This window comes from Mandrillus leucophaeus, unplaced genomic scaffold, assembly GCF_000951045.1.
Source record: "Mandrillus leucophaeus isolate KB7577 unplaced genomic scaffold, Mleu.le_1.0 Scaffold5, whole genome shotgun sequence".
NCBI lineage: Eukaryota > Metazoa > Chordata > Mammalia > Primates > Cercopithecidae > Mandrillus > Mandrillus leucophaeus.
In genome coordinates, this window is record NW_012105364.1 from 14101713 (window position 1) to 14120980 (window position 19268).

A 19268-nucleotide genomic window follows, 5' to 3' on the forward strand; every position below is an offset into this window, starting at 1 on the left:
AGGAAAAAATGTTATTGCCTATAATACAGAACTGCTGTCTAATTGATAGGACTTTTCCTTTGTTTCTTTTTGGCCAACATAGTGAAACCCCGTCTCTACTAAAAAAATACAAAAATTAGCCAGGTGTATGTATCCATATATATGTATGTATCCAATATATATGTATGTATCCATATATATATGTATGTATCCATATATATGTATGTATCCATATATGTATGTATCCATATATATGTATGTATCCATATATGTATGTATCCATATATATGGATACAATGACATAAATAATATTAGATTGCCTATTGTGTACTAGGCACTGCCAAATGGTTTCATGTGCTCATTTATTCTCACAACAGCTCAGTGAATAAGTCCCTTTATCTTCCCCAGTTTTACAGATGGAAATATGAATTCCCAGAGTGTAAAGGTCGATGTTGATAGCAGAGGCCCAGACCCTTTGGACTTGTGGCCAATTTGCAGTTACATTTGTAACTTACAGAGTACCAGCAGATCTCCATTGAATTTAGAAAATAAAAGTTAATCACTTATTGAAAGCCATTTAACAAGAAATTGGCAGAATCAGCAAATCAGCATCCGGTTTTGGTCACTTCATTGACCTGTACCTCTTTCTGGAGGCTGCTAGTAGTCTCCTGTGTTTCTTGGCTGTTTACCAATTAAGTCACAAGGTTTTCAGTTTTATACAGGTGTTAGAAGCTTTGTTTCACAGATTCTTGTAATGTTTTCTCAGCTCAATAAAGACTAGCATTTCTTCATAGGAAGAAATAGGAAGAGTTGGAATCAATAAAAGGAGTTCAGTCCAGCGATTCTCAACCTGAGATTGAGTCCAGCGATTCTCAATCTGAATCACCAATGGGAACTTTGTAAGAAGGACATAGGACAGGTTTCTCAAAATCCTCATTGTAAGGGGCTTCTGTTTCAAAAGGGAGTAAAAATAAGATACTACTGGCTTAAAGTGACTTTAAAAATAAACTTAATGGATGTTTTGTTACAATTACAAAGTTTTAATATGGATTGCTGCCTTAAGCATTGCCAACTAATCTTTCATAATTTATGAAGATACATTAAAAAGGAAAAGGAAATTGGAAAACAGAGTCAAAAGGCTAAGAGGCTATGGAATGGCAAAAAGTAATGTTCCCTATGGGGGTATCGTAAGACTCATATATTTTTCACCATATATTTTAGGTTTTAAATGATTCATCTCATTTTTCAAAAATTTTTATACTCTTAAAAATATTGGAGTGCCTACCATGTGCCAGTAATTATAGATATCATGGATGCTCTGAATAAGACAGCCTGGGCACTCACAAAGCTACTTTATTTTTTCTAAGGGAGGGAGTCTTTTATGTTGTTTTTTGTTTTTTGTTTTTCACAGTTTTATACCCATTTCTTAAAGCTGAAAGGTACAAGACCCAAATAGCAAAAGATTTTTATGTTAGCTCTGAGCTAGATAGATTTTTGTGAGACCTTAATACAGTAGAAAAGTTTGTCTTGAATTTAGTCCAGAAGCATCTCTGTTTTGGGACCAGATGATCAGGATTTGAAGCATTGGTTCTGTATTTAGTTATTTCAAGAGTGGCATTGACTAAATTACCTAATATCATGCAGTACTTTATTAATCTGATTGAGTAGACTGAACCAGGTAATTTCCCCAAATCTTTAAAGTTTTAAAAGGTTTTGTACTTTCTTTTAATGCAATTTGAGACACAATCAGCTGTCTTCCTCTCGGAGGAGGAAATTATGTGTTGTAATACCCCTACGTCTCTCCGGTGTACCCACTAATATTCTTTCATTTTCTTCTCCATTGGCCTGCTCCATTTGATTGAAGCTATTTTTATATTTCCCTTATTTTTAATCTAATTTTGAAAATCTGCTATTCATGATTTTTCCAACTCCAGTGAGTTTTTTTTTTCCAATTTTCTTTCTTAAATTAAATTCCTATAACAGAATTTTTCATTTTATTACATTATTTACAAAGACAGGGTACCCCACTCTTCTGCAGACTAGAGTGCAGTGGTGTCATCCTAACTCACTGCAGCCTTGAACTCCACCTTAGCCTGTGGAGTACCTAGGTTTACAGGCATGTGCCACCACACACGACTAATTTTTAATTTTTTTTTTCTTAAAAGACAGGATCTTACTATTTTACACAGGCTGGCCAAATCTGCCCTCAAGCGATCATTCCACCTCAGCCTCCAAAAGCTCTGGGATTACAGACATGAGCCCCATGCCTGGCCAAATTTTCCATTTTAAAGTGTGGCGTTTAGCACGTTCAGAGTTTTATGAACCATCACGTTTCTAAAACATTTTCATCACCGCAAAAGGAAACCCCATATTCATTAAGCAGTTGCTCTTCATTCCCTTCTCCCTACCAATCCTCGGCAACCACTCATCTGCTTTCTGCCTCTATAAATTTATCTATTATAGGTTTTCCTAAAAATTGAATAGTTCAATATTTGTTCTTTTGTGTCTGGCTTCTTTCACTTAGCATGTTTTAGAGGTTCATCCTCTAAATCAGTAGCAGGTATCAGTACTCCATTACTTTTTATGGGTAAGTAATATTCCATTGTGTATTCCATTCATATACACCATTACATGTATATCATTTCATTGGTATGTACTGCATTTTGTGTATTCATTTGTTGAGTTTTTGTGTGCTGTTGAGAAAGTTATATGAACATCTCTAAATTGGTTTTTGTCATAATCTCTACAAGGCTTGCTAACGTATTGTTACGGTATCAGGTGTGCTACCTAACATACCATTCATTACCTGCAGTTAAGTGATTATTAAATGAATTTTGAAGGACACAAGGTCAACAAAAATGGATTTTTAAGTTGGTTCAGTTGATATGTGGTGTGGTTTGGTTCTGCGTCCCCACTCAAATCTCATCTCAAATTGTAATCCCCATGTGTTGAGGGAGGGAAGTGATTGCATCTTGGGGGCAGCTTCCCCCATGTTGTTCTCGTGATAGTGAGTTTTTAAGAGATCTGATCGTTCTATAAATGGCAGTTTTTCCTGCGCTCTCGCTTTTCTGTCTCCTGCTGCCTTGTGAAAAAGGTGTTTGCTTCCCTTTAGCCTTCCACCATGATTGTAAGTTTCCTGAGACCTCCCCAGCCATGTGGAACTGTGAGTCAGTTAAACCTCTTTCCTTTATAAATTACCCAGTCTTTATAGCAGTGCAAAAACCGACTAATACAATACGTTTGCACAACATTTTACAGTAGAAGCATCTTACTGTCTGTTCTTTGCAGGTGTTTGCTGTTAAAGAAAGTTAAACTGAGGCACGATAAACTTTAGAGTTTATTTGAACAAACAGTTCATGAATTGAGCAGCTCCAAACCAGATCTGGGAGCTCCACCAGGGGAATGCAGGAGGGAGGCTTTTGTAGGAGGGTCACAGATGTAAAGCAAAGAAAATATTTGATTGGCTACAGTCATACAGTTGTTTTATTTGCTCTATCATGTTGGAAAGTCCGCTAGGTGGGTAATTAGAAGTTTGTTGGATGTTTCTGATTGGTTGAGCCTAAGTTCTCTTTTTCTTTAGCATAGGCGTTTATAAGAAGTAACTTCAAATTTTGCTTGTGTTTGCGAATCAAGTAAGGTTGATGTCACTTAGGAGTCCTGATTGGTTTTGTCTGCTCAGGGATTCTTCAGGCCTGGTTTTCATTTTAATTTACTTCAGCAGTGCTAATTCTCATTCAGTTTTTGTGGTACAAATGATGTGCCAATACTGCGTTTCATCCAGGGCCCTCGGGCAATGGAACCATTCTGTTTCTCTGTTTCTTCATTTGGAGGGTGTGACTGATGGAATTATGTCTATCCTGGTGCACTTAAATTCTGCAGACTACTTAAAAACAGCATAAGTAGAGTGGATACCTAAGGGAATTCTTAAACATTTAGAACAGGAACCTATAACTTCTCATCTAGTATAATGTAAAATAGTTACATGAGATGAAGATAGCAGTTCTACTGTGTGTAAATGTGTACCTTTCTCTAATCTCATTTTAGCAGTTTATGAGTGGGACACTTCATTACCCCATTTATGTTCAACCTGTAATTGTTAATGTATTTCATTTTATTGTTGTCGTTGTTTCTAAGAATAGCTATTTCTTTCTGTCCATCCATTCATTCATCTATCTATTTCTCCATGAATGGTGTGCTGTAGGATTAAGGTAGCTTAGATCACAAATGTTTAAACAATTATAGAACTCAAAACAGGCAAAACTGAATGTCATTTTGTAGAGGTCTGTCTTGTTTTCTGTTTTGGGTATGTTTGTGCTCTCCGTTGCAGAAATCCAATCACCATTTCATTTCGTTAAGTGGATTATAACTTTTTAAGCAAAATTCTGTTTTGGTAGATAGTAAAAACTGCAAGAAAACATTTGAGTAATTTTGAATCTAGTACTCTGGTTTAACCACTGCAAACAGGAGTTCTTTATTATTTATTCCTTACCACGTTTTCTCCTGTTTTATCTGTTGTTATCTGAAGACCTGTTCTGGAAGCAGGTTGACTGTTCCAGAAAGAATGAAAAATCTTGTCATATGAATTTTACTTTTGAGCTTTTTTGGTTTAGATCTGCCTCACCTTTCCCCCTCCCAGCCTTCCCTGTGTGTTTGGATTGGTGTGCTGTAGATCTGAAGCTCTCAGATCTGAGCACGAATGTCAGTCATCTGGGGAGCTTGTTAAAAAAAAAATGCAAGAGTTTTAATTCCACTCCTAGGGATTCTGATTCTCCAGGTCTGCAGTTGGCTCAGGAGTTTGTATTTTAAAAAACACACTAGTAATTCTGGTGTGCATGCTATAGGTAACCCTGTAGTAAGAGGTTCACAGAATGTGTGATGTTTCATTGAATCTGTGATGCCATAGATCATAAGGGTCAGAATCTGGTAGCTTTCAGCTGCATGGTTCCTAAACCCTAATTTCTAATCTTGTGGCTAATTTGTTAGTCCTGCAAAGGCAGTCTAGTCCCCAGGCAAGAAGGAGGTTTGTTTTGTGAAAAGGCTGTTACCATCTTTGTTTTAAACTATAAACTAAATTCATCCCTATAAAGTTCATCATATAGGCCGGGCGCAGTAGCTCAAGCCTGTAATCCCAGCACTTTGGGAGGCCGAGATGGGCGGATCACGAGGTCAGGAGATCGAGACCATCCTGGCTAACACGGTGAAACCCCGTCTCTACTAAAAAAATACAAAAAACTAGCCGGGCGAGGTGGCGGGCGCCTGTAGTCCCAGCTACTCGGGAGGTTGAGGCAGGATAATGGCTTGAACCCGGGAGGTGGAGCTTGCAGTGAGCTGAGATCCGGCCACTGCACTCCAGCCTGGGTGACAGAGCGAGACTCTGCCTCAAAAAAAAAAAAAAAAAAAAAGTTCATCATATAAAGTTATGGCCTATGCCCAGGAATGAACAAGGACAGCTTGGAGGTTAGAAGCAAGATGGAGTTGGTTAGGTCAGATCTTTTTCACTATCTCCGTTATAATCTTGCAATGGTGGTTTCACTACTAAGAAATAAAAATGTGGTTGTAAGCCTTATCCTGAGTTTAGTTAAAATGAGGGAAGCAATGTGCACCTTAAAATAAATAAAATAGGGTATTAAGTGCCTGGCAACCAGAGGCTTCTCTTATTATCTTAATAGGTTACTATGAAGCACAGTGGATATGAGATTTTAAAAAGTTAAAAAGCAGCAGTGCTTCAGATCTTTTACCATGTAAATTATTTGATTGCAATGAGGAGTTTATATAAGGTGTCCTTAGTTGACACCTATTTGTAATGAAAATTCTACTGATAACTTTGTTTTAAAATGCAACTTAGGTATATATGGGGGTGTAGTAGACTCCAGTTTGGCACCATATTAATTTCGTCCTACTCATTTCCAGTCATTTAGATGTTGCTGGCTCAGTTCAGATGTCTGATTTCTATCCTCTTTGTATTTCAGTGATTTCTGTTTTGTAATTATAGTTCACTGAAATAGTAAGGTGTGGCATGATCATTTGATTTCTACCTTTTTTTTTTTTTTTTGTGCCACTTTCCTGTTAGAGAGTCCACAGCTCTCATTAATACCAGCTAGGTGATTATAAACATATACCCCAGTCGTGTAGCATCTTGTACTGAGTAGTGGTAGGATGTAGTGGCAATATTTGGGGTAAACACCAAATCTGTGTCAGGGTAAACCTGAACTCTGGCTGCCAACTCAGAAATGCTGTAGTGGCACATTGGGTACTGAATGAGGGCATACCTGTAGGTTAGAACAAATCTTTCCCCATTAATGAGATTTCAGTGAAGAGCAACCCCACCTACTTTAGGTGCTTCCTTCAGTAGTATTATCTTGGAAAACGAAATATCTTCGTTAGGAAAAAGTTGCCTAGCCATGTTATATTTGGGTATAGAGGAGCAGACGAACACAGATTCATTTAGTTTTTAGCTCCTTAAAGTGTTTTAGAAGGCATGGTTCAATACTTGTTGATCCACTAAATACCAGATTTCTGAAAAGGAAAGAATAACTAGGTCTCTTTAGCTCATTCACATTGATTGAAGGGGTTGTACTAAGAAATTCTTAACATTGAGATGAATCGTATTGAAATACTTACGTCCTCAGGATGTAGTGTGTATGGTCCGACAGGCTTGGCTACCTCTCCCTACACTAAGTCTTTGGGTAAAAGTTGGCCTAGATGGGGCACTTGCATGATTTAGCTGAGCACTTTTGCTAACCTGTTTTTAAGTGGAGGGAGAAGCAGGTATTATATTTTACCAATTTCATTCTTAGAAGAATGGAATTTTATCTAAATTGCCGTAGATAGAAGTTTTCTGAAGTGTTTTTCTCTGTTCACTGTCAGGAGCGCCAAATGAAAAGCAAGGTAGAGCAGTTTGTCGTGGATTGTGGAGGAAATCTAAACTTGCCTAGTACAATCCCAATTTGCTTCATATCTGGCATTGGTTAACATTCTAGGGGAAATTTAAAAACACTTTCTGGCTCATTTGTGCTTTTCCATAGTATACTTCTAATTCTATTTCTGTTTCTTAGCCACATTTAGATGTTCTCTTTTAAATGTAATTTCAATTTGATGCTACTCAAGAAAATAAGGAAAGCCAGATGATGTTGGTTCAGAAAACTGTCAAAAATCCAGGCATAGATCATCTATATTCTTCTCTTCGCAAAGTTTTCAACAGAAGGTTAAACATTTATTCTAAAATACTTACTGGTTCACCTGAGCCATTGTTTATAAGTTTTTGGTCTATTCCTTTGTAGGGGGTGGGGGCACTTTGCAGAGGGAGTGGATACATTTACATTGTAATCATTGGTGATCTTTTGAAAAATTAGTCATTCTTAGTATTGTAGAATTCATGTGGATCACCTCTCCCTGCACCCCAATTTTGTTTCTTTTTGTTCCTTTTTTTTCCTTTTCAAAATGTAAGTTTAACTTGATTCTTTAAAAATCTGGGATACTTTTCTAGTTGCAGGTAGTCATGTAAACATCTCCCTTCGTTCGTGATCAAGTCATACCCACCTCTAAAGCTGTATAACAGGAGTGTGTGTGTGGGTGTGTGCGTATGTGTTTGTGTGTGGGTTAAAATGGTGATTTCTTTTAAAAGAGTGTATCTTCTAGGATTCAGTATCCTGCTAGTATTAAATACTTTCTCAAGTTAGTAACTGGATTTTTCTTTCGAGCGTTTAGTGTTAAAAATACCATATTTTGTTAAAGTTACAATATTTCTAACACAATGATAGCAGCTCAGATATCCTACTGAGTTTTTAAATGTTAATATTTTTTCAGACGCAGTCATCTTATTCCTTTCCATTTTGTTATTTCAGAAATGTAGCCAGCTTTGCAAAGATGTGTGTATAGTTGCATTCAGGGGAGACAGGGTACTTGACAGCAGTCTGTATATGCAATAGTAATAACTTGTTATTAAAGACAAGGTTTTTTAAAGCTTAATATTTGGAATTTTAGAAGTTTGTTAAGCATTAAATGCACATTTACCTCACTCTTTTTTAAGCCTATCATAAAAACAATCCCTTATAAACACCCACATAAAGGAAATAGTAATGTCAGTTTTTTCCCAAGAACATAATTTTATAGTTACTGAAGTATAATATAGTAAGATTAATTTTTATTGGTTTCTTTACATTCCCTGCGGTTGGTTTGGAAACATAACAGCGTCTAGATTGATTTCCAACTTTGCTATAGATGGATAGCTTCATCTACAGGAAGGGAAGGACTTTTTTCTTCCTTTTGAAGAGGATCCATTCTGTTGTTTCTCATGGAATTATGCTTCTTTCCATGGAGAGCAGGTTATGAAACTGTTTGGTGAACACGTATGGAGCATAGAAATTAGGATTGTTTCATCTGTCCTACTTCCGTAGTAGTACTTCTAAGAGGACCTCTCGAAGCATGTGGAAGTTGTATGTCCTGCACATAGCCCAGCAAAAAAAGCTGGACTATTAGGGCCTGGTTGGGAAAGGTGTTTATTCCTTTATTTTTAAATTTTGTATTTTTATTTCTTTTTATTAGGGGTTGACAAAGTACAGCCTCTAGGCCTCTGTGGCCCACAAGCCACAACTGGTTTTCACATTTTTAAGTGGGTTAAAAACAATCAAAAGAAGGATAATTTTGTGACACATGAACGTTTCATGAAATTTAAATTTCAGTGTCCATAAAGAAAGCTTTATTAGAATATAATTAGACCCATTCGTTCACATGTTGGCTGTGGTTGCTTTCTAGCTACAACTGCAGAGTGGAGTAATTGCAATAGAGATTGTGTGGTCCATAAAGCCTAAAAATATTTACCATCTGGCCCTTTTACAGAAAAGTTTGCCAACGGTTGCCCTGTTTTACTCACATAAAAGTAGTTACTTATAGCAAACAGGTTTTTAAAAAAATACCATGCTTTTGTTTGTAAATGTAACGTCAGAGTAACCTACCCTAGTGACTCTTTTAGTTGTAGCATTCTTTTGATTTTGCTATAATCTCATTTTTCTCTTCTACTTTAAATGCTCTGGGGATAAAAATTTAATTTTTTTACATTCTGTTCTTGAGCTGGTCTGTATTAGTCTGAGTTCTATAGAAAAATACAGCCAATTATATATATGTGTATGTGTGTATATATAGATACAGCTCTAGATATATAGGCATATATTCTTTATACATATGGAGATAGCTTTATTTGTATACAGGTATATGATTTTTGTGTGTGTGTGTATACATGTATATGTGTATGTTTGTTATAAGGGATTGCCTCATGAGGTTATGAAAGGTGGGAAGTCCAAGATCTGACAAGCTGGCAAGCTCTGACAGTCCAGGAGAATGAATGGTATAGTCTGGTCTGAGTCTGAAGGCATTGTCTCAGTTTAAAGATAGGCAAAGAAGGCGAATTCTCCCTTACTTATTAGAATCCCTTATTAGAATCATGGGAACTTTCTAAGTTGGTTCAGTTAAAATTGTCATTTGTCTAGCACTGAGTTGAAGTTGTATTGAATTGAATGATAGTTTCTCTATTTGTAGAGGATAACTTGTTGTATTTTCCTCTGGTTTAATTAAGTGCTGTTTGTTAAGTATGTACGTCAAAGGGTGTATTTGTACGTTTCATTTTCTTGTATCATTTCCATTTCAAGCAGGGGTTCTAATACACAAGCTTAGTCATTTTGACATACTGTTAAATTGCTGGAGTGGATAGTCTGCAGCAATTCCCAAAGCAGTTTGCAAAAGCCAAGTTGATTGGCATGACATTTTGTCAACAAGCCTCTTATATTAGAGTGTGTCAGCGAACAGCTGGAGTGAAAAGGAAGTGGATTTGTTTGTAGTGTGAGCTTCTTACTTACCCTTCATGTGACCCTTGCAAAATCCCCTGATCTCATCTATGCTGCTGTTTTAATACCCCCAGCAACTAGAGGCTGGTGGGAAGATTACATAAAATAAGGATGTGTGTGAATTGAACTGACATATAAGTATGTATTCATACTTGGTTTATGTTAACTGGCAAGACATCCCCCTCCTGGTAAATAATTTTTTTATCACAAATTTTATCAGTATGGAATGATGTTTCTGTGGTATACGTGATTTAGTCCACTTCTCAAGGAAATAATGGAAGTATCACTTGACCTTCTATTTCACTCTGTTGTTCCTGAAGTTAACTGATTCTGGAACAATGACTCCTTATTCACATAGTAGCTTGATTTCTACCTGAGTAACAAAACTTCACCAAATTAGAGTAGATAGTGGGGCCAAAGGAATGTTTAAATTGTAAACCATGTAAAGAAGTTTAGTACGTCCCCCTGAGGCCCTAGTTCAGGCGCTCTTTCCAGCTTAGTGTTTCGTTGCCCAGGGGCATCGTGGTGGCTGTCCTTGCTGTTGAATCTTAGGTGATTATGAACCTTACATATTAGCAACTGGATTTGGTTCAGTGACATATATTTATCAAAAACACTAAAACAAATTTTGGCCTATGTAACACATTTTGGAGCAAATGTATAAATGTACTATCCAAGTTGAGTTTTGGGTTTGTTTTTTTTTTTCCATCCTAAAAATATCCTTCTATGACTCATTTTCTGGTTTGGGTAAGTGGCTCTAATATCTATATTTCTACCTTTTAATGAACATACTTATATATAAGCCCTTTCACCTGTTGCCTCTAGATTTAGAGTTCTGAATTTCTAGCAAAGGCCTTTTTCTCCCTTTACTGTTGTGTTCCTTTTCTCTGGAGCTGTTCAATCCTTTTTAAATTATTGATGGTTTTCAGCCCGAAGTTTCTATTAAGTTTTTGCTTCCCTCCTCCCTGTAAGATTATTGTATGTAAATATTTTCTTTGCTTTTACATATCCCCTCTAAGAAGACAAATAGGAATGATTTAGAATTAGCACATTATCATCATACATAGATGCTCCTTGATTTGCTCTCAAATATGTTCAATACTCCTATGCTGATTTAGGTTCTTCAATCATTAATTTGCTCTTAAGGAAATTAATTGAGGCATGTTATGACTGAGATTTAATTTAATGAGATTTTAATTTAGAAATTTTACTAAATGTGAATTATCTGAGAAATTTTAACTGAGAACAGTTGTATTCAGCTAGAAAATCATCATTGCTTATATTGTGGTCTTAGGGATGAGTTTAGACCCAGGCTTGTTGGGAGATACAAATAGATGGCGAGTACATGCAGCAGCCACCATAAGGTGTGGCCTGAGCAGACCATGGAAACAGTGAGATAGAACATAAAGTACTTGGTGTGTAACTTCTTATCACACTTTCAAAGAAATTTTCCTAGGTCACACTCAGGTAAGAGTGAAGTTATTCTGGAATGTTAGCTGGCAGCAAAAGCATGTATGTGTTGTGAAAGCTGAGTTCAATTTTGCCAGAAGCCAACAGAGGATTTATAACCAGTTGGGGTTTTCATTTAAAAAGCTGAGGTTTTTTTTTTTCTGCTTTTATGTGATGGTTTGTACATACTTCAGTACCTTGTTTCCTTTTAGTATTTTCCTAGCCTGTGGCTAAGTAGTTAAAATAGATATATAACATTGACTTTTTCTATTACGTGGAAGGTGTTCAGATAATTAACAAAGGAAATCAGTAACGCAGAACTCAGTTTAAGTGTCATTTTTTCTTTATGGTATGTTGTGCAGAAGAAAGAGAGCTAACCTAAGAGCATTGGACTTCTGGGTGCTGTCCAGACTCCCCCGCCCCCCAGAGCCCCCCGGAAGCCCACCTGCCTAGTCCAGTGAATAAAAAAAGTGCATGTCTCACTTCTTTTCAGTGTCCTTCAGGGATGTGCCATTATTATTATTTTCTTGACACATTCTGTGAATTGCTAGATCAGGCAACAATATTGAAACATAAATATCAAAATACAATCTAAAATAGAGAGATATGTACTCCTGGCAAATGTGATTCATCCATCAAAATTTCCTTTTGAATTCCATTCCTTTACAATAGATTGAGTTGACTGTGGAAGCTCTCCAGCTAAACTTGAAGATGGCTTTCTTATCAAACTTACTTATTTTTTCATTTTCTTTTCAATATGTCACCTATCTTGAGTTATTTCTCAGGAGGAAAACACCCATGCACATACAGATTTTTTTTCCCAGCATCCGTTTCTTGTTGATATTACAGTAATATCAAAGAACAGTTGATCCATTTGATTACTCTGTCAATCATGATAATTGCTGGGATATTTACAATTGCAATTCTGTACTTCTTAACATATTATTTTACAAACTTAAATTGAAAAACATGAAGAGGTCCCTGGTATTGAAATAGGAAGCCCTTGCTGTAAATGCTTATGGTAGTGGCACTTGTGTCATACCAAAACTGAAGCGGCATTATATACTGGAGTGAGCCAGCTGACCTGAATTCTAGCCCCATGTCCACAAATAATTTGTTCCACAACTGGATAAGCAGCGTAACCTCTTTGGACATCATCTGCAAACTGAAGGTTTGGACCTGAATATCAAAAGTTTCTTATAGATGCATAATCCATGAGAATAAGAAGGCGTTCTCTTCTGTTCACAAGCTTGATAACACACTTTTACTCTTTGGTCATTCAGTTAGAGAGCTGAGAGTACAGAAGGATAGGACAGACCCTCCTTGAGGTCTTATGGTCCAGTGGAAGGAGACAGGCCCAGTGATGAGATTTTTTTTTTTTAAATGCCAATGTTGGCATAGTACTTAGAAATGTCATAAAATTTACTAGTTTATATGCCCCATTTCAAACTCAATCTAAGGAGAAATGTTTGTTCTAGATCTAATGATATTTGCTTTTTGTTTTGATTTTTTAGGAGCATATTAATGAAAAGTGCCATAGACTGAAAAACCAAACATGAGGGTAGCAGGTAAGATATTTAATTTAGTAGAAGTAATTGTACTTCTTGTGTAACCTGTTTGTTAAAGAATGACTGAAGGAGAGGTTAAATAATCTTTCTCCATATTGAGAAAGTTAAGCTGAAATATAATAAACTAAATCATCCAGCCCTTCATTTTTAGGTAGTTGGCAGATCGCAAATTGGACATTTAGTCAATATTACATAAGTGTTTTGTTGTTGTTGTTCACGTCTTTTGTTGAAATTACACGTTGAGCATCTTAAATCTGAAAATCTGAAATGCTCCTAAATCCAAAACTTTATGAGCAGCAAAACATGATGCTCAAAGGAAATGCTCATTTGAGTATTAAGGGTTTCAGATTTTCAGATTTGGGATGTTCAACTGGTAAGTATGATGCAAATATTCTGAAATCTGAAAAAAAAAATCCAAATACTATATATAACGCCCATATAAAGAATGGTTTGACAACCTAGGGAGGCTGATTTTTGTTTTTGCTATGTTCTAGCTTCTTGAGAAAAATGAGTTATAAAGTTTTAAAGTTTAAATGTCTCTCATGTATGTACTTAAGATGTGTGTGAAGGATTCGATAAAATACATGTTTTTGCTCAGTATTTGTTCAAGTTTAATCTGCATAGGTGAGATTATGTGTAAGAACTTTAATCTGTTTATTAAGCAGCATATTGAGAAAATTGAAAAACACCATTGGATGTTCATATATTAAGGTAGTTATATTTAAATATTCTAAAAAGACACGTTTATAAATAACTGGAGGGGCTGATGACCTCTTCCTGTGTGTGTGGTAAAAATAAGTCTGTTTTTCCCCACCCTTCCCATCAACCAAAGCCCTAGAAGAAATGCATACTTTACATGGAAATTTCTACTAAGCTTGGTGCCCAACATAGGTAACTTGTAATTTCTCAAAATCAGGATAGTTTTTTTCTTAATTATCATCTCACCAGCAAACCAATGATTTTCCTAAAGGAGCATCTCTTAGAAATGCCTAAAGTCAAGCTGGGTGAACAAACCAGTCTTCATACCGTGGTCATAATTGTGTAGAATCAGGCGCAGTTGATTAAACACCGTGATTATTAAACATAACTGAGGGCTGTTACAAATGCTTTTGTAGAAACTTGAAAAACTGAATCTCTTGTGAAATTATAAAGCATTTTTTAAAAAAGTAACTGTACAATTGTTGAAGAAAAATATTCTCAGAAACGAAGAGCTTGTTTGTGGTTTAAATAAATGTGTTGCAGTGTCTTTCTGTGTGCGTGTGGGGGGGCGGGGGGGGTTGTTCTTTGAGTACAGCAGGACTTACTATTTATGATTTCATGTCTCCAGATGATTTTTAAAGTACATTATTTAAGCATGGCAATTTGAAATAAAGTAACTGTTTCTCACATAATTTTAAATTCATGTTATTTGAAATTAAGTTTGTCATTTAGTCCGTTTCTCTGATTCTGACAATTCCCGAGTTAATTGATGAGTAATTATTCACTGCGTGCTTATTTTGTGTTTGGCACTGTTCCTAGTATAGGTCTTAAGGGAACTGCCTTGAATGAATGAATAAGGATAATTAGGTATTAGTGTATTGCTTTTAACTAATCTCTTCTAATTTTTTTTTTAATCTGATTGCTTTTAAATATTTTCATAGCCGTTCTTCTTACAGTGAGGCATGAATGTCTGCCGTTTGTACTTTTTGGCCTGTGAAAAACTGGAACACACTCAGAATAGTGCCGTCTGTGACTAAGAGGAAGAGGGAATCTTATGGAAAACTAAGAATGGGAATTGTGGTTGGTAGGGTTAGGCTCCATCAAGTCCAGAATGGGATGCTGGTTCTGGACTCAGGCCAGCTTTGGGGGCGATCTCTGTAACAGAAGTTCCAGAACTCTAACCCCATGGAGACTCTGCTAGTTTCTCCACTTCTAACTTTTGTCTCGCTTATAGCTTTTCTTTCCTCCTAGTTCCTCTGATGGTTCAGTATAAGTGAATAGGTCTTGGTTTAAGACTCAGTGTTGCTGCTGACTAGTTATGTGACCTTAGGCAAATGATGTAAAATTTTAGCCCTGTTTTCCTTATTTGTGAAAGGAAAATAATGCCTTGAAACGCTATGCAAATGAGATTATGCTTATAAAGCAATTAGTTCTACAGAAGACACTAAGTAAACAGTGTATGTGAGTATTATATATATATATATATAAAATGTTTGTATATAGCTTTTTAAAAACTTTTAGGCTCAAGGGTACATGTACAGGTTTGTTATCTAGCTAAAATAAATTGAGTGTCACAGGGGTTTGGTGTACACATTATTTCATCATCCAGGTAGTAAGCATAGTACCTGATAGGTAGTTTTTTGATCTTATCCTCTTCCCACCCTTCACCCTCAAGTAGTCCCCAGAGTCTGTTGTTCCCTTCTTTATGTTTATATGTTCCCTTCTCAGTGTTTAGCTTTTGCTTATGAATGAGAACATGTGCTATTTGGTTTTCTGTTCCTGTGTTAGTTTGCTTAGTGTAATGGCCTCCAGCTTCATCCATGCTGCTGTATATAGCTTTTTTTCATGTAACCTTACATTTAGCTTGGTGTAGAATTTAGAATATTTGTGTTATCGTCTTGGTGTTTTAATTTTTCAGTTTTGAACAATGAAATGTTCATATGATTGTTTTATGGGACAGGGAAAAGTAATCTCTGGTTGCATGTGCCTATGATTGCTAGAAAATAAGATGTTAAGACTATCATGTGACATGTAATTTTTGAGCTCTTGGTCTTAGTCTTAAATGATCAAGAAGGACTATGCCACCTGTTACCATTTATCTACTAGCAAACAATTGTTGATAGTGTTACTGTATACAGTGCGCTCTGCTAGATCCTGGGGAGAAGAGTTCAAAGCCTAACAGAATTTTGCTCTCTTATGCACTAAAAATATAGGCAACTTGTAAGTTGCTCTTGAAAATAGGAAGCAGATTTTGGAGGGGACAAGGTAGAAAATGGAAAAGGGAGGCAGGGATTGATTAGTATTATAGTTAGACTTCCTCATTGCTCTTTCATTTCTACATTAATAGTGTTGCTTTTGGATTTTTTAAGACTTTATTATTTTTAGAGCAGTTTTAGGTTCACAGCTAATTTGAGAGGAAGACGCAGAGATTTTCTACATACTCCCTGCCCCGCTCCCCACATAGTCATCAGTAGAGTGTTTCTAAGCAGAAATGAGTAGGCTGTGAGAAGCGGTGGCTTTCTGAGCATCATAACTTCATTGAAGAGTCTGCCCACTTGGAGCTTTCCATGTAACCGTGTTATGAAGCATATGTGATAGATACCAAATTATATCCTGCAGGAATGGAGAAGGCCTGTCTTAAGGTACTAAGGTGTTAAGTATGAAGAGGAAGGCTTTGTTGATCAGCACACCAGGAGAGCCTACATAGCTCCAGGAGATGTGTTGGTTAGTGATAGGACAATAAATCTGTAACATGTCACTCGAGAATTCCTTGCTTAGTGGACATTGTGGCCTTAGCATCCCCAGAAGGTCCACTGTTTTTGAAAAATCCTATATGGTGTTGCTCCTTATTTTTGTGAAGGATAAGGAATCTGCCATTCAACAAACTTGGTGATGTTCCATTAGTCATGACACGTTTTTGTTGTCAGCAACTAGTGGGTAATTTTTTTGCATGTAAAAGTAGGCAGATGGTTCAAGCAGTCCTTTGTCTAGATAGCTAGAAAATCTGAGAATTCTTTGGTCAGGAAAATTCTTTCTCTTGATGAATTGTTTGTATAATTTTTGTGTAGCTCATGTAAAATTAAGATCTAATAGATACAAAGTAGAAATTTATTAACCTTAAAAAAATTTATAAACGTTTTTCATAGAAATGCAGAATAAATGTTCTGTGGGCTTACAGTTATGCTGAAATATTTCTGCCTTTTAGGTGCTGCAAAATTGGTGGTAGCTGTGGCAGTGTTTTTACTGACATTTTATGTTATTTCTCAAGTATTTGAAATAAAAATGGATGCAAGTTTAGGAAATCTATTTGGTAAGTTTTATTTTGTTCCTTTCTTAAATCTTATTTTTGATGTGGCCTAAAGCTTTATCAGTTACCAGCACTGAGTCACTCAGTGCTAGAAAAGGAAATGTAATTGTTACATATCCATAAATGTGATTTGTTAGAGTATTTTACAGTATATAAGAAGATATCTTGGAATTAATTTAGTATAAAACATGAATCTTCTTTCTATTCAACATTTTGAATATATGTAATGAGTCTATTTTACACATTTTTAGGGGCATTAATCATGGCATTCTAAGTGCACATTCTAAAACATAAAATACCTCCAGGCTTAAATTGTTTTCCTGTTTGAGCTGGCTGCTAGAAAACTTGAAGCCAAATCTAGCCCTCAGTTAACCATATGATTAGGAGTCACAGTAATGCATTTTAGATACCAGCCATAGAAATCCATCTTGCAGCTGGCTGTGGTGGCTTGCACCTGTAATTCCAGCTACTCAGGAGGTTAAGGTGGGAGGATCACTTGAGCCCAGGAGTTCCAGGCTGCAGTGAGCTATGATCATGCCGTACTGCACTCCAGCCTGGGTGACAGAGTAAAACCTCATCTCTTAAAAAAAAAAAGAAAGAAATCCATGGTGCTTTCTTACCCTTATTTTCCCTCTGTGGCATTTTTTTCCTAACCCACTCATTTAATGTTGCCATACTGTAAATGTACCATTATAAGGTACCTTAACCCAGTTTTTTAACAGAATCCTTACGTTCATAAAATAACATTTGAAATGTTTTCAGATGAACCAGTTATACATAGTGCTATTGTAGATGATTGTGTATGAGTATCTCATTGAATCTCAAATAATTGCCAAGTATGCATTTCTTTTCTATAAATGTACCATTATGAGACTGAATAATAGAATTTAATTTTGACATATTAAAGTGGAAAACAATTATTTAACCATGGCGCTATATAAGATTACAGTCATGTGTCACCTAATGTGGGGATACATTCTGAAAAATGCATCATTAGGTGATTTTTGTCACTGTGAGAACATCATAGACACAAATCTAGATGGTATAGACTACCACACACCTTGGCTACATTGTATAACCTGTTCCTCCTAGGCTACAAACCTGTACAGCATGTTACTGTACGGAATTCTGTAGGCAGTTGAACACAATGGTAAGTATGTATCTGAACTTGGAAAAGGTACAGTAAAAACGCAGTACTATAATCTGATGGCACTACCACTCTCTGTATGGTCTGTCATCGACTGAAACGTCATTAGACAGCACCTGACTAGAATTCTGAATCTCTTCTGGAAACTGTTTTTGTAGACTTTTATTATTGAAGCTAGAGAAACCATGAGATTCTTCATAGATCCTTGTACCTGCATTGAGTAAACTATGACTAAATTGTTGCTTATAATATTAAATAATTAAGCATGAAAAGTGAGACTATAAACCCTAGAAACCCTATTTTGATCTAGTAGGCAGAAGTCAAATGAAAGAACTGAGATCTCTGGACTACCGATTTTTGCTTTCCATAAATTCATATTTGAAAAGAAAAATCCCCAAGACTTAATTCAGTTTCCTTATTAGGTTCTCATGCTGCTGTGAAGACATACGCCAAACTAGGTTATTTATAAAGGAAAGAGGTTTAATTGTCTGACAGTTCTGCAGGGCTAGGGAGGCCTCAGGAAACTTACAATCATGGCAGAAGGGTAGCAAACATGTTGTTACTGGTGGCGGAAAGGAGAAGTGCAGAGTGAAGCGAGGGGAAAGTCCCTTATAAAACCATCAGATCCTGTGAGAACTCACTATTGTGAGAATTACCTGAGGTAATTTCCCCCAGGATTCAATTATCTCCCACCAGGTCCCTCCCATGACACATAGGGATTATGGGAACTACATTTCAAGATGAAATTTGGTGGGGACACAGCCAAACCATATCACTCCCTTTCACATTTAATCTCAAGACTGTTATTCCAGTTTTTCTCAAACTTTAATTCCACAAGAATCTCCAGAGAATCTTGGTAAATGCAGGTTTCTGAGTTGGTGTCTGAAGTGGGGCCTGAGATTCTGCATTTCCAGCAGCTCCAACGTGAGGTTGAGATCCCTGTCCATGGATTGCATACTGAGTATCAAGGCTTTGGACAATTCTGATATGTAGTCTTCAGTTTTGGCATAAACCTTTTCAGGTGACTTTTCTTACAGAACTCCTTAAAAGTGCTTTCTTGTGCAGGTTGAACATCCCTAATCAGAAAATTCAAAATCTGAAATGCTCTAGAATCTGAAACTTTTTGAACATCAACATGACGCTCAAAAGAAAGTGCTCTTTGGAGCATTTTAGATTTCAGATTTTTGGATTAGAGATGCTCAACTGGTAAGTATAATGCAAATATTCTAAAATCTGAAAAAATCCCATATCCAAAATGCTTCTGGTCCTAAGCATTTTGG

At 36.3% G+C, this 19268-nt stretch overlaps 1 protein-coding gene across 1 annotated transcript in view; it reads left to right on the forward strand.

Annotated features, from left to right (window-relative positions):
* The window catches only part of FAM3C (family with sequence similarity 3, member C), a 52726-nt gene that overhangs the window by 6085 nt on the left and 27373 nt on the right, over positions 1 to 19268 (forward strand). Inside the window, exons 2-4 of the mRNA XM_011995972.1 lie at positions 2504 to 2566; positions 12782 to 12835; positions 16740 to 16844. Of these exons, the coding sequence (XP_011851362.1) occupies positions 12823 to 12835; positions 16740 to 16844 (118 nt within the window). The 5' untranslated portion in view covers positions 2504 to 2566; positions 12782 to 12822. The remainder of the gene's footprint in view (positions 1 to 2503; positions 2567 to 12781; positions 12836 to 16739; positions 16845 to 19268) is intronic.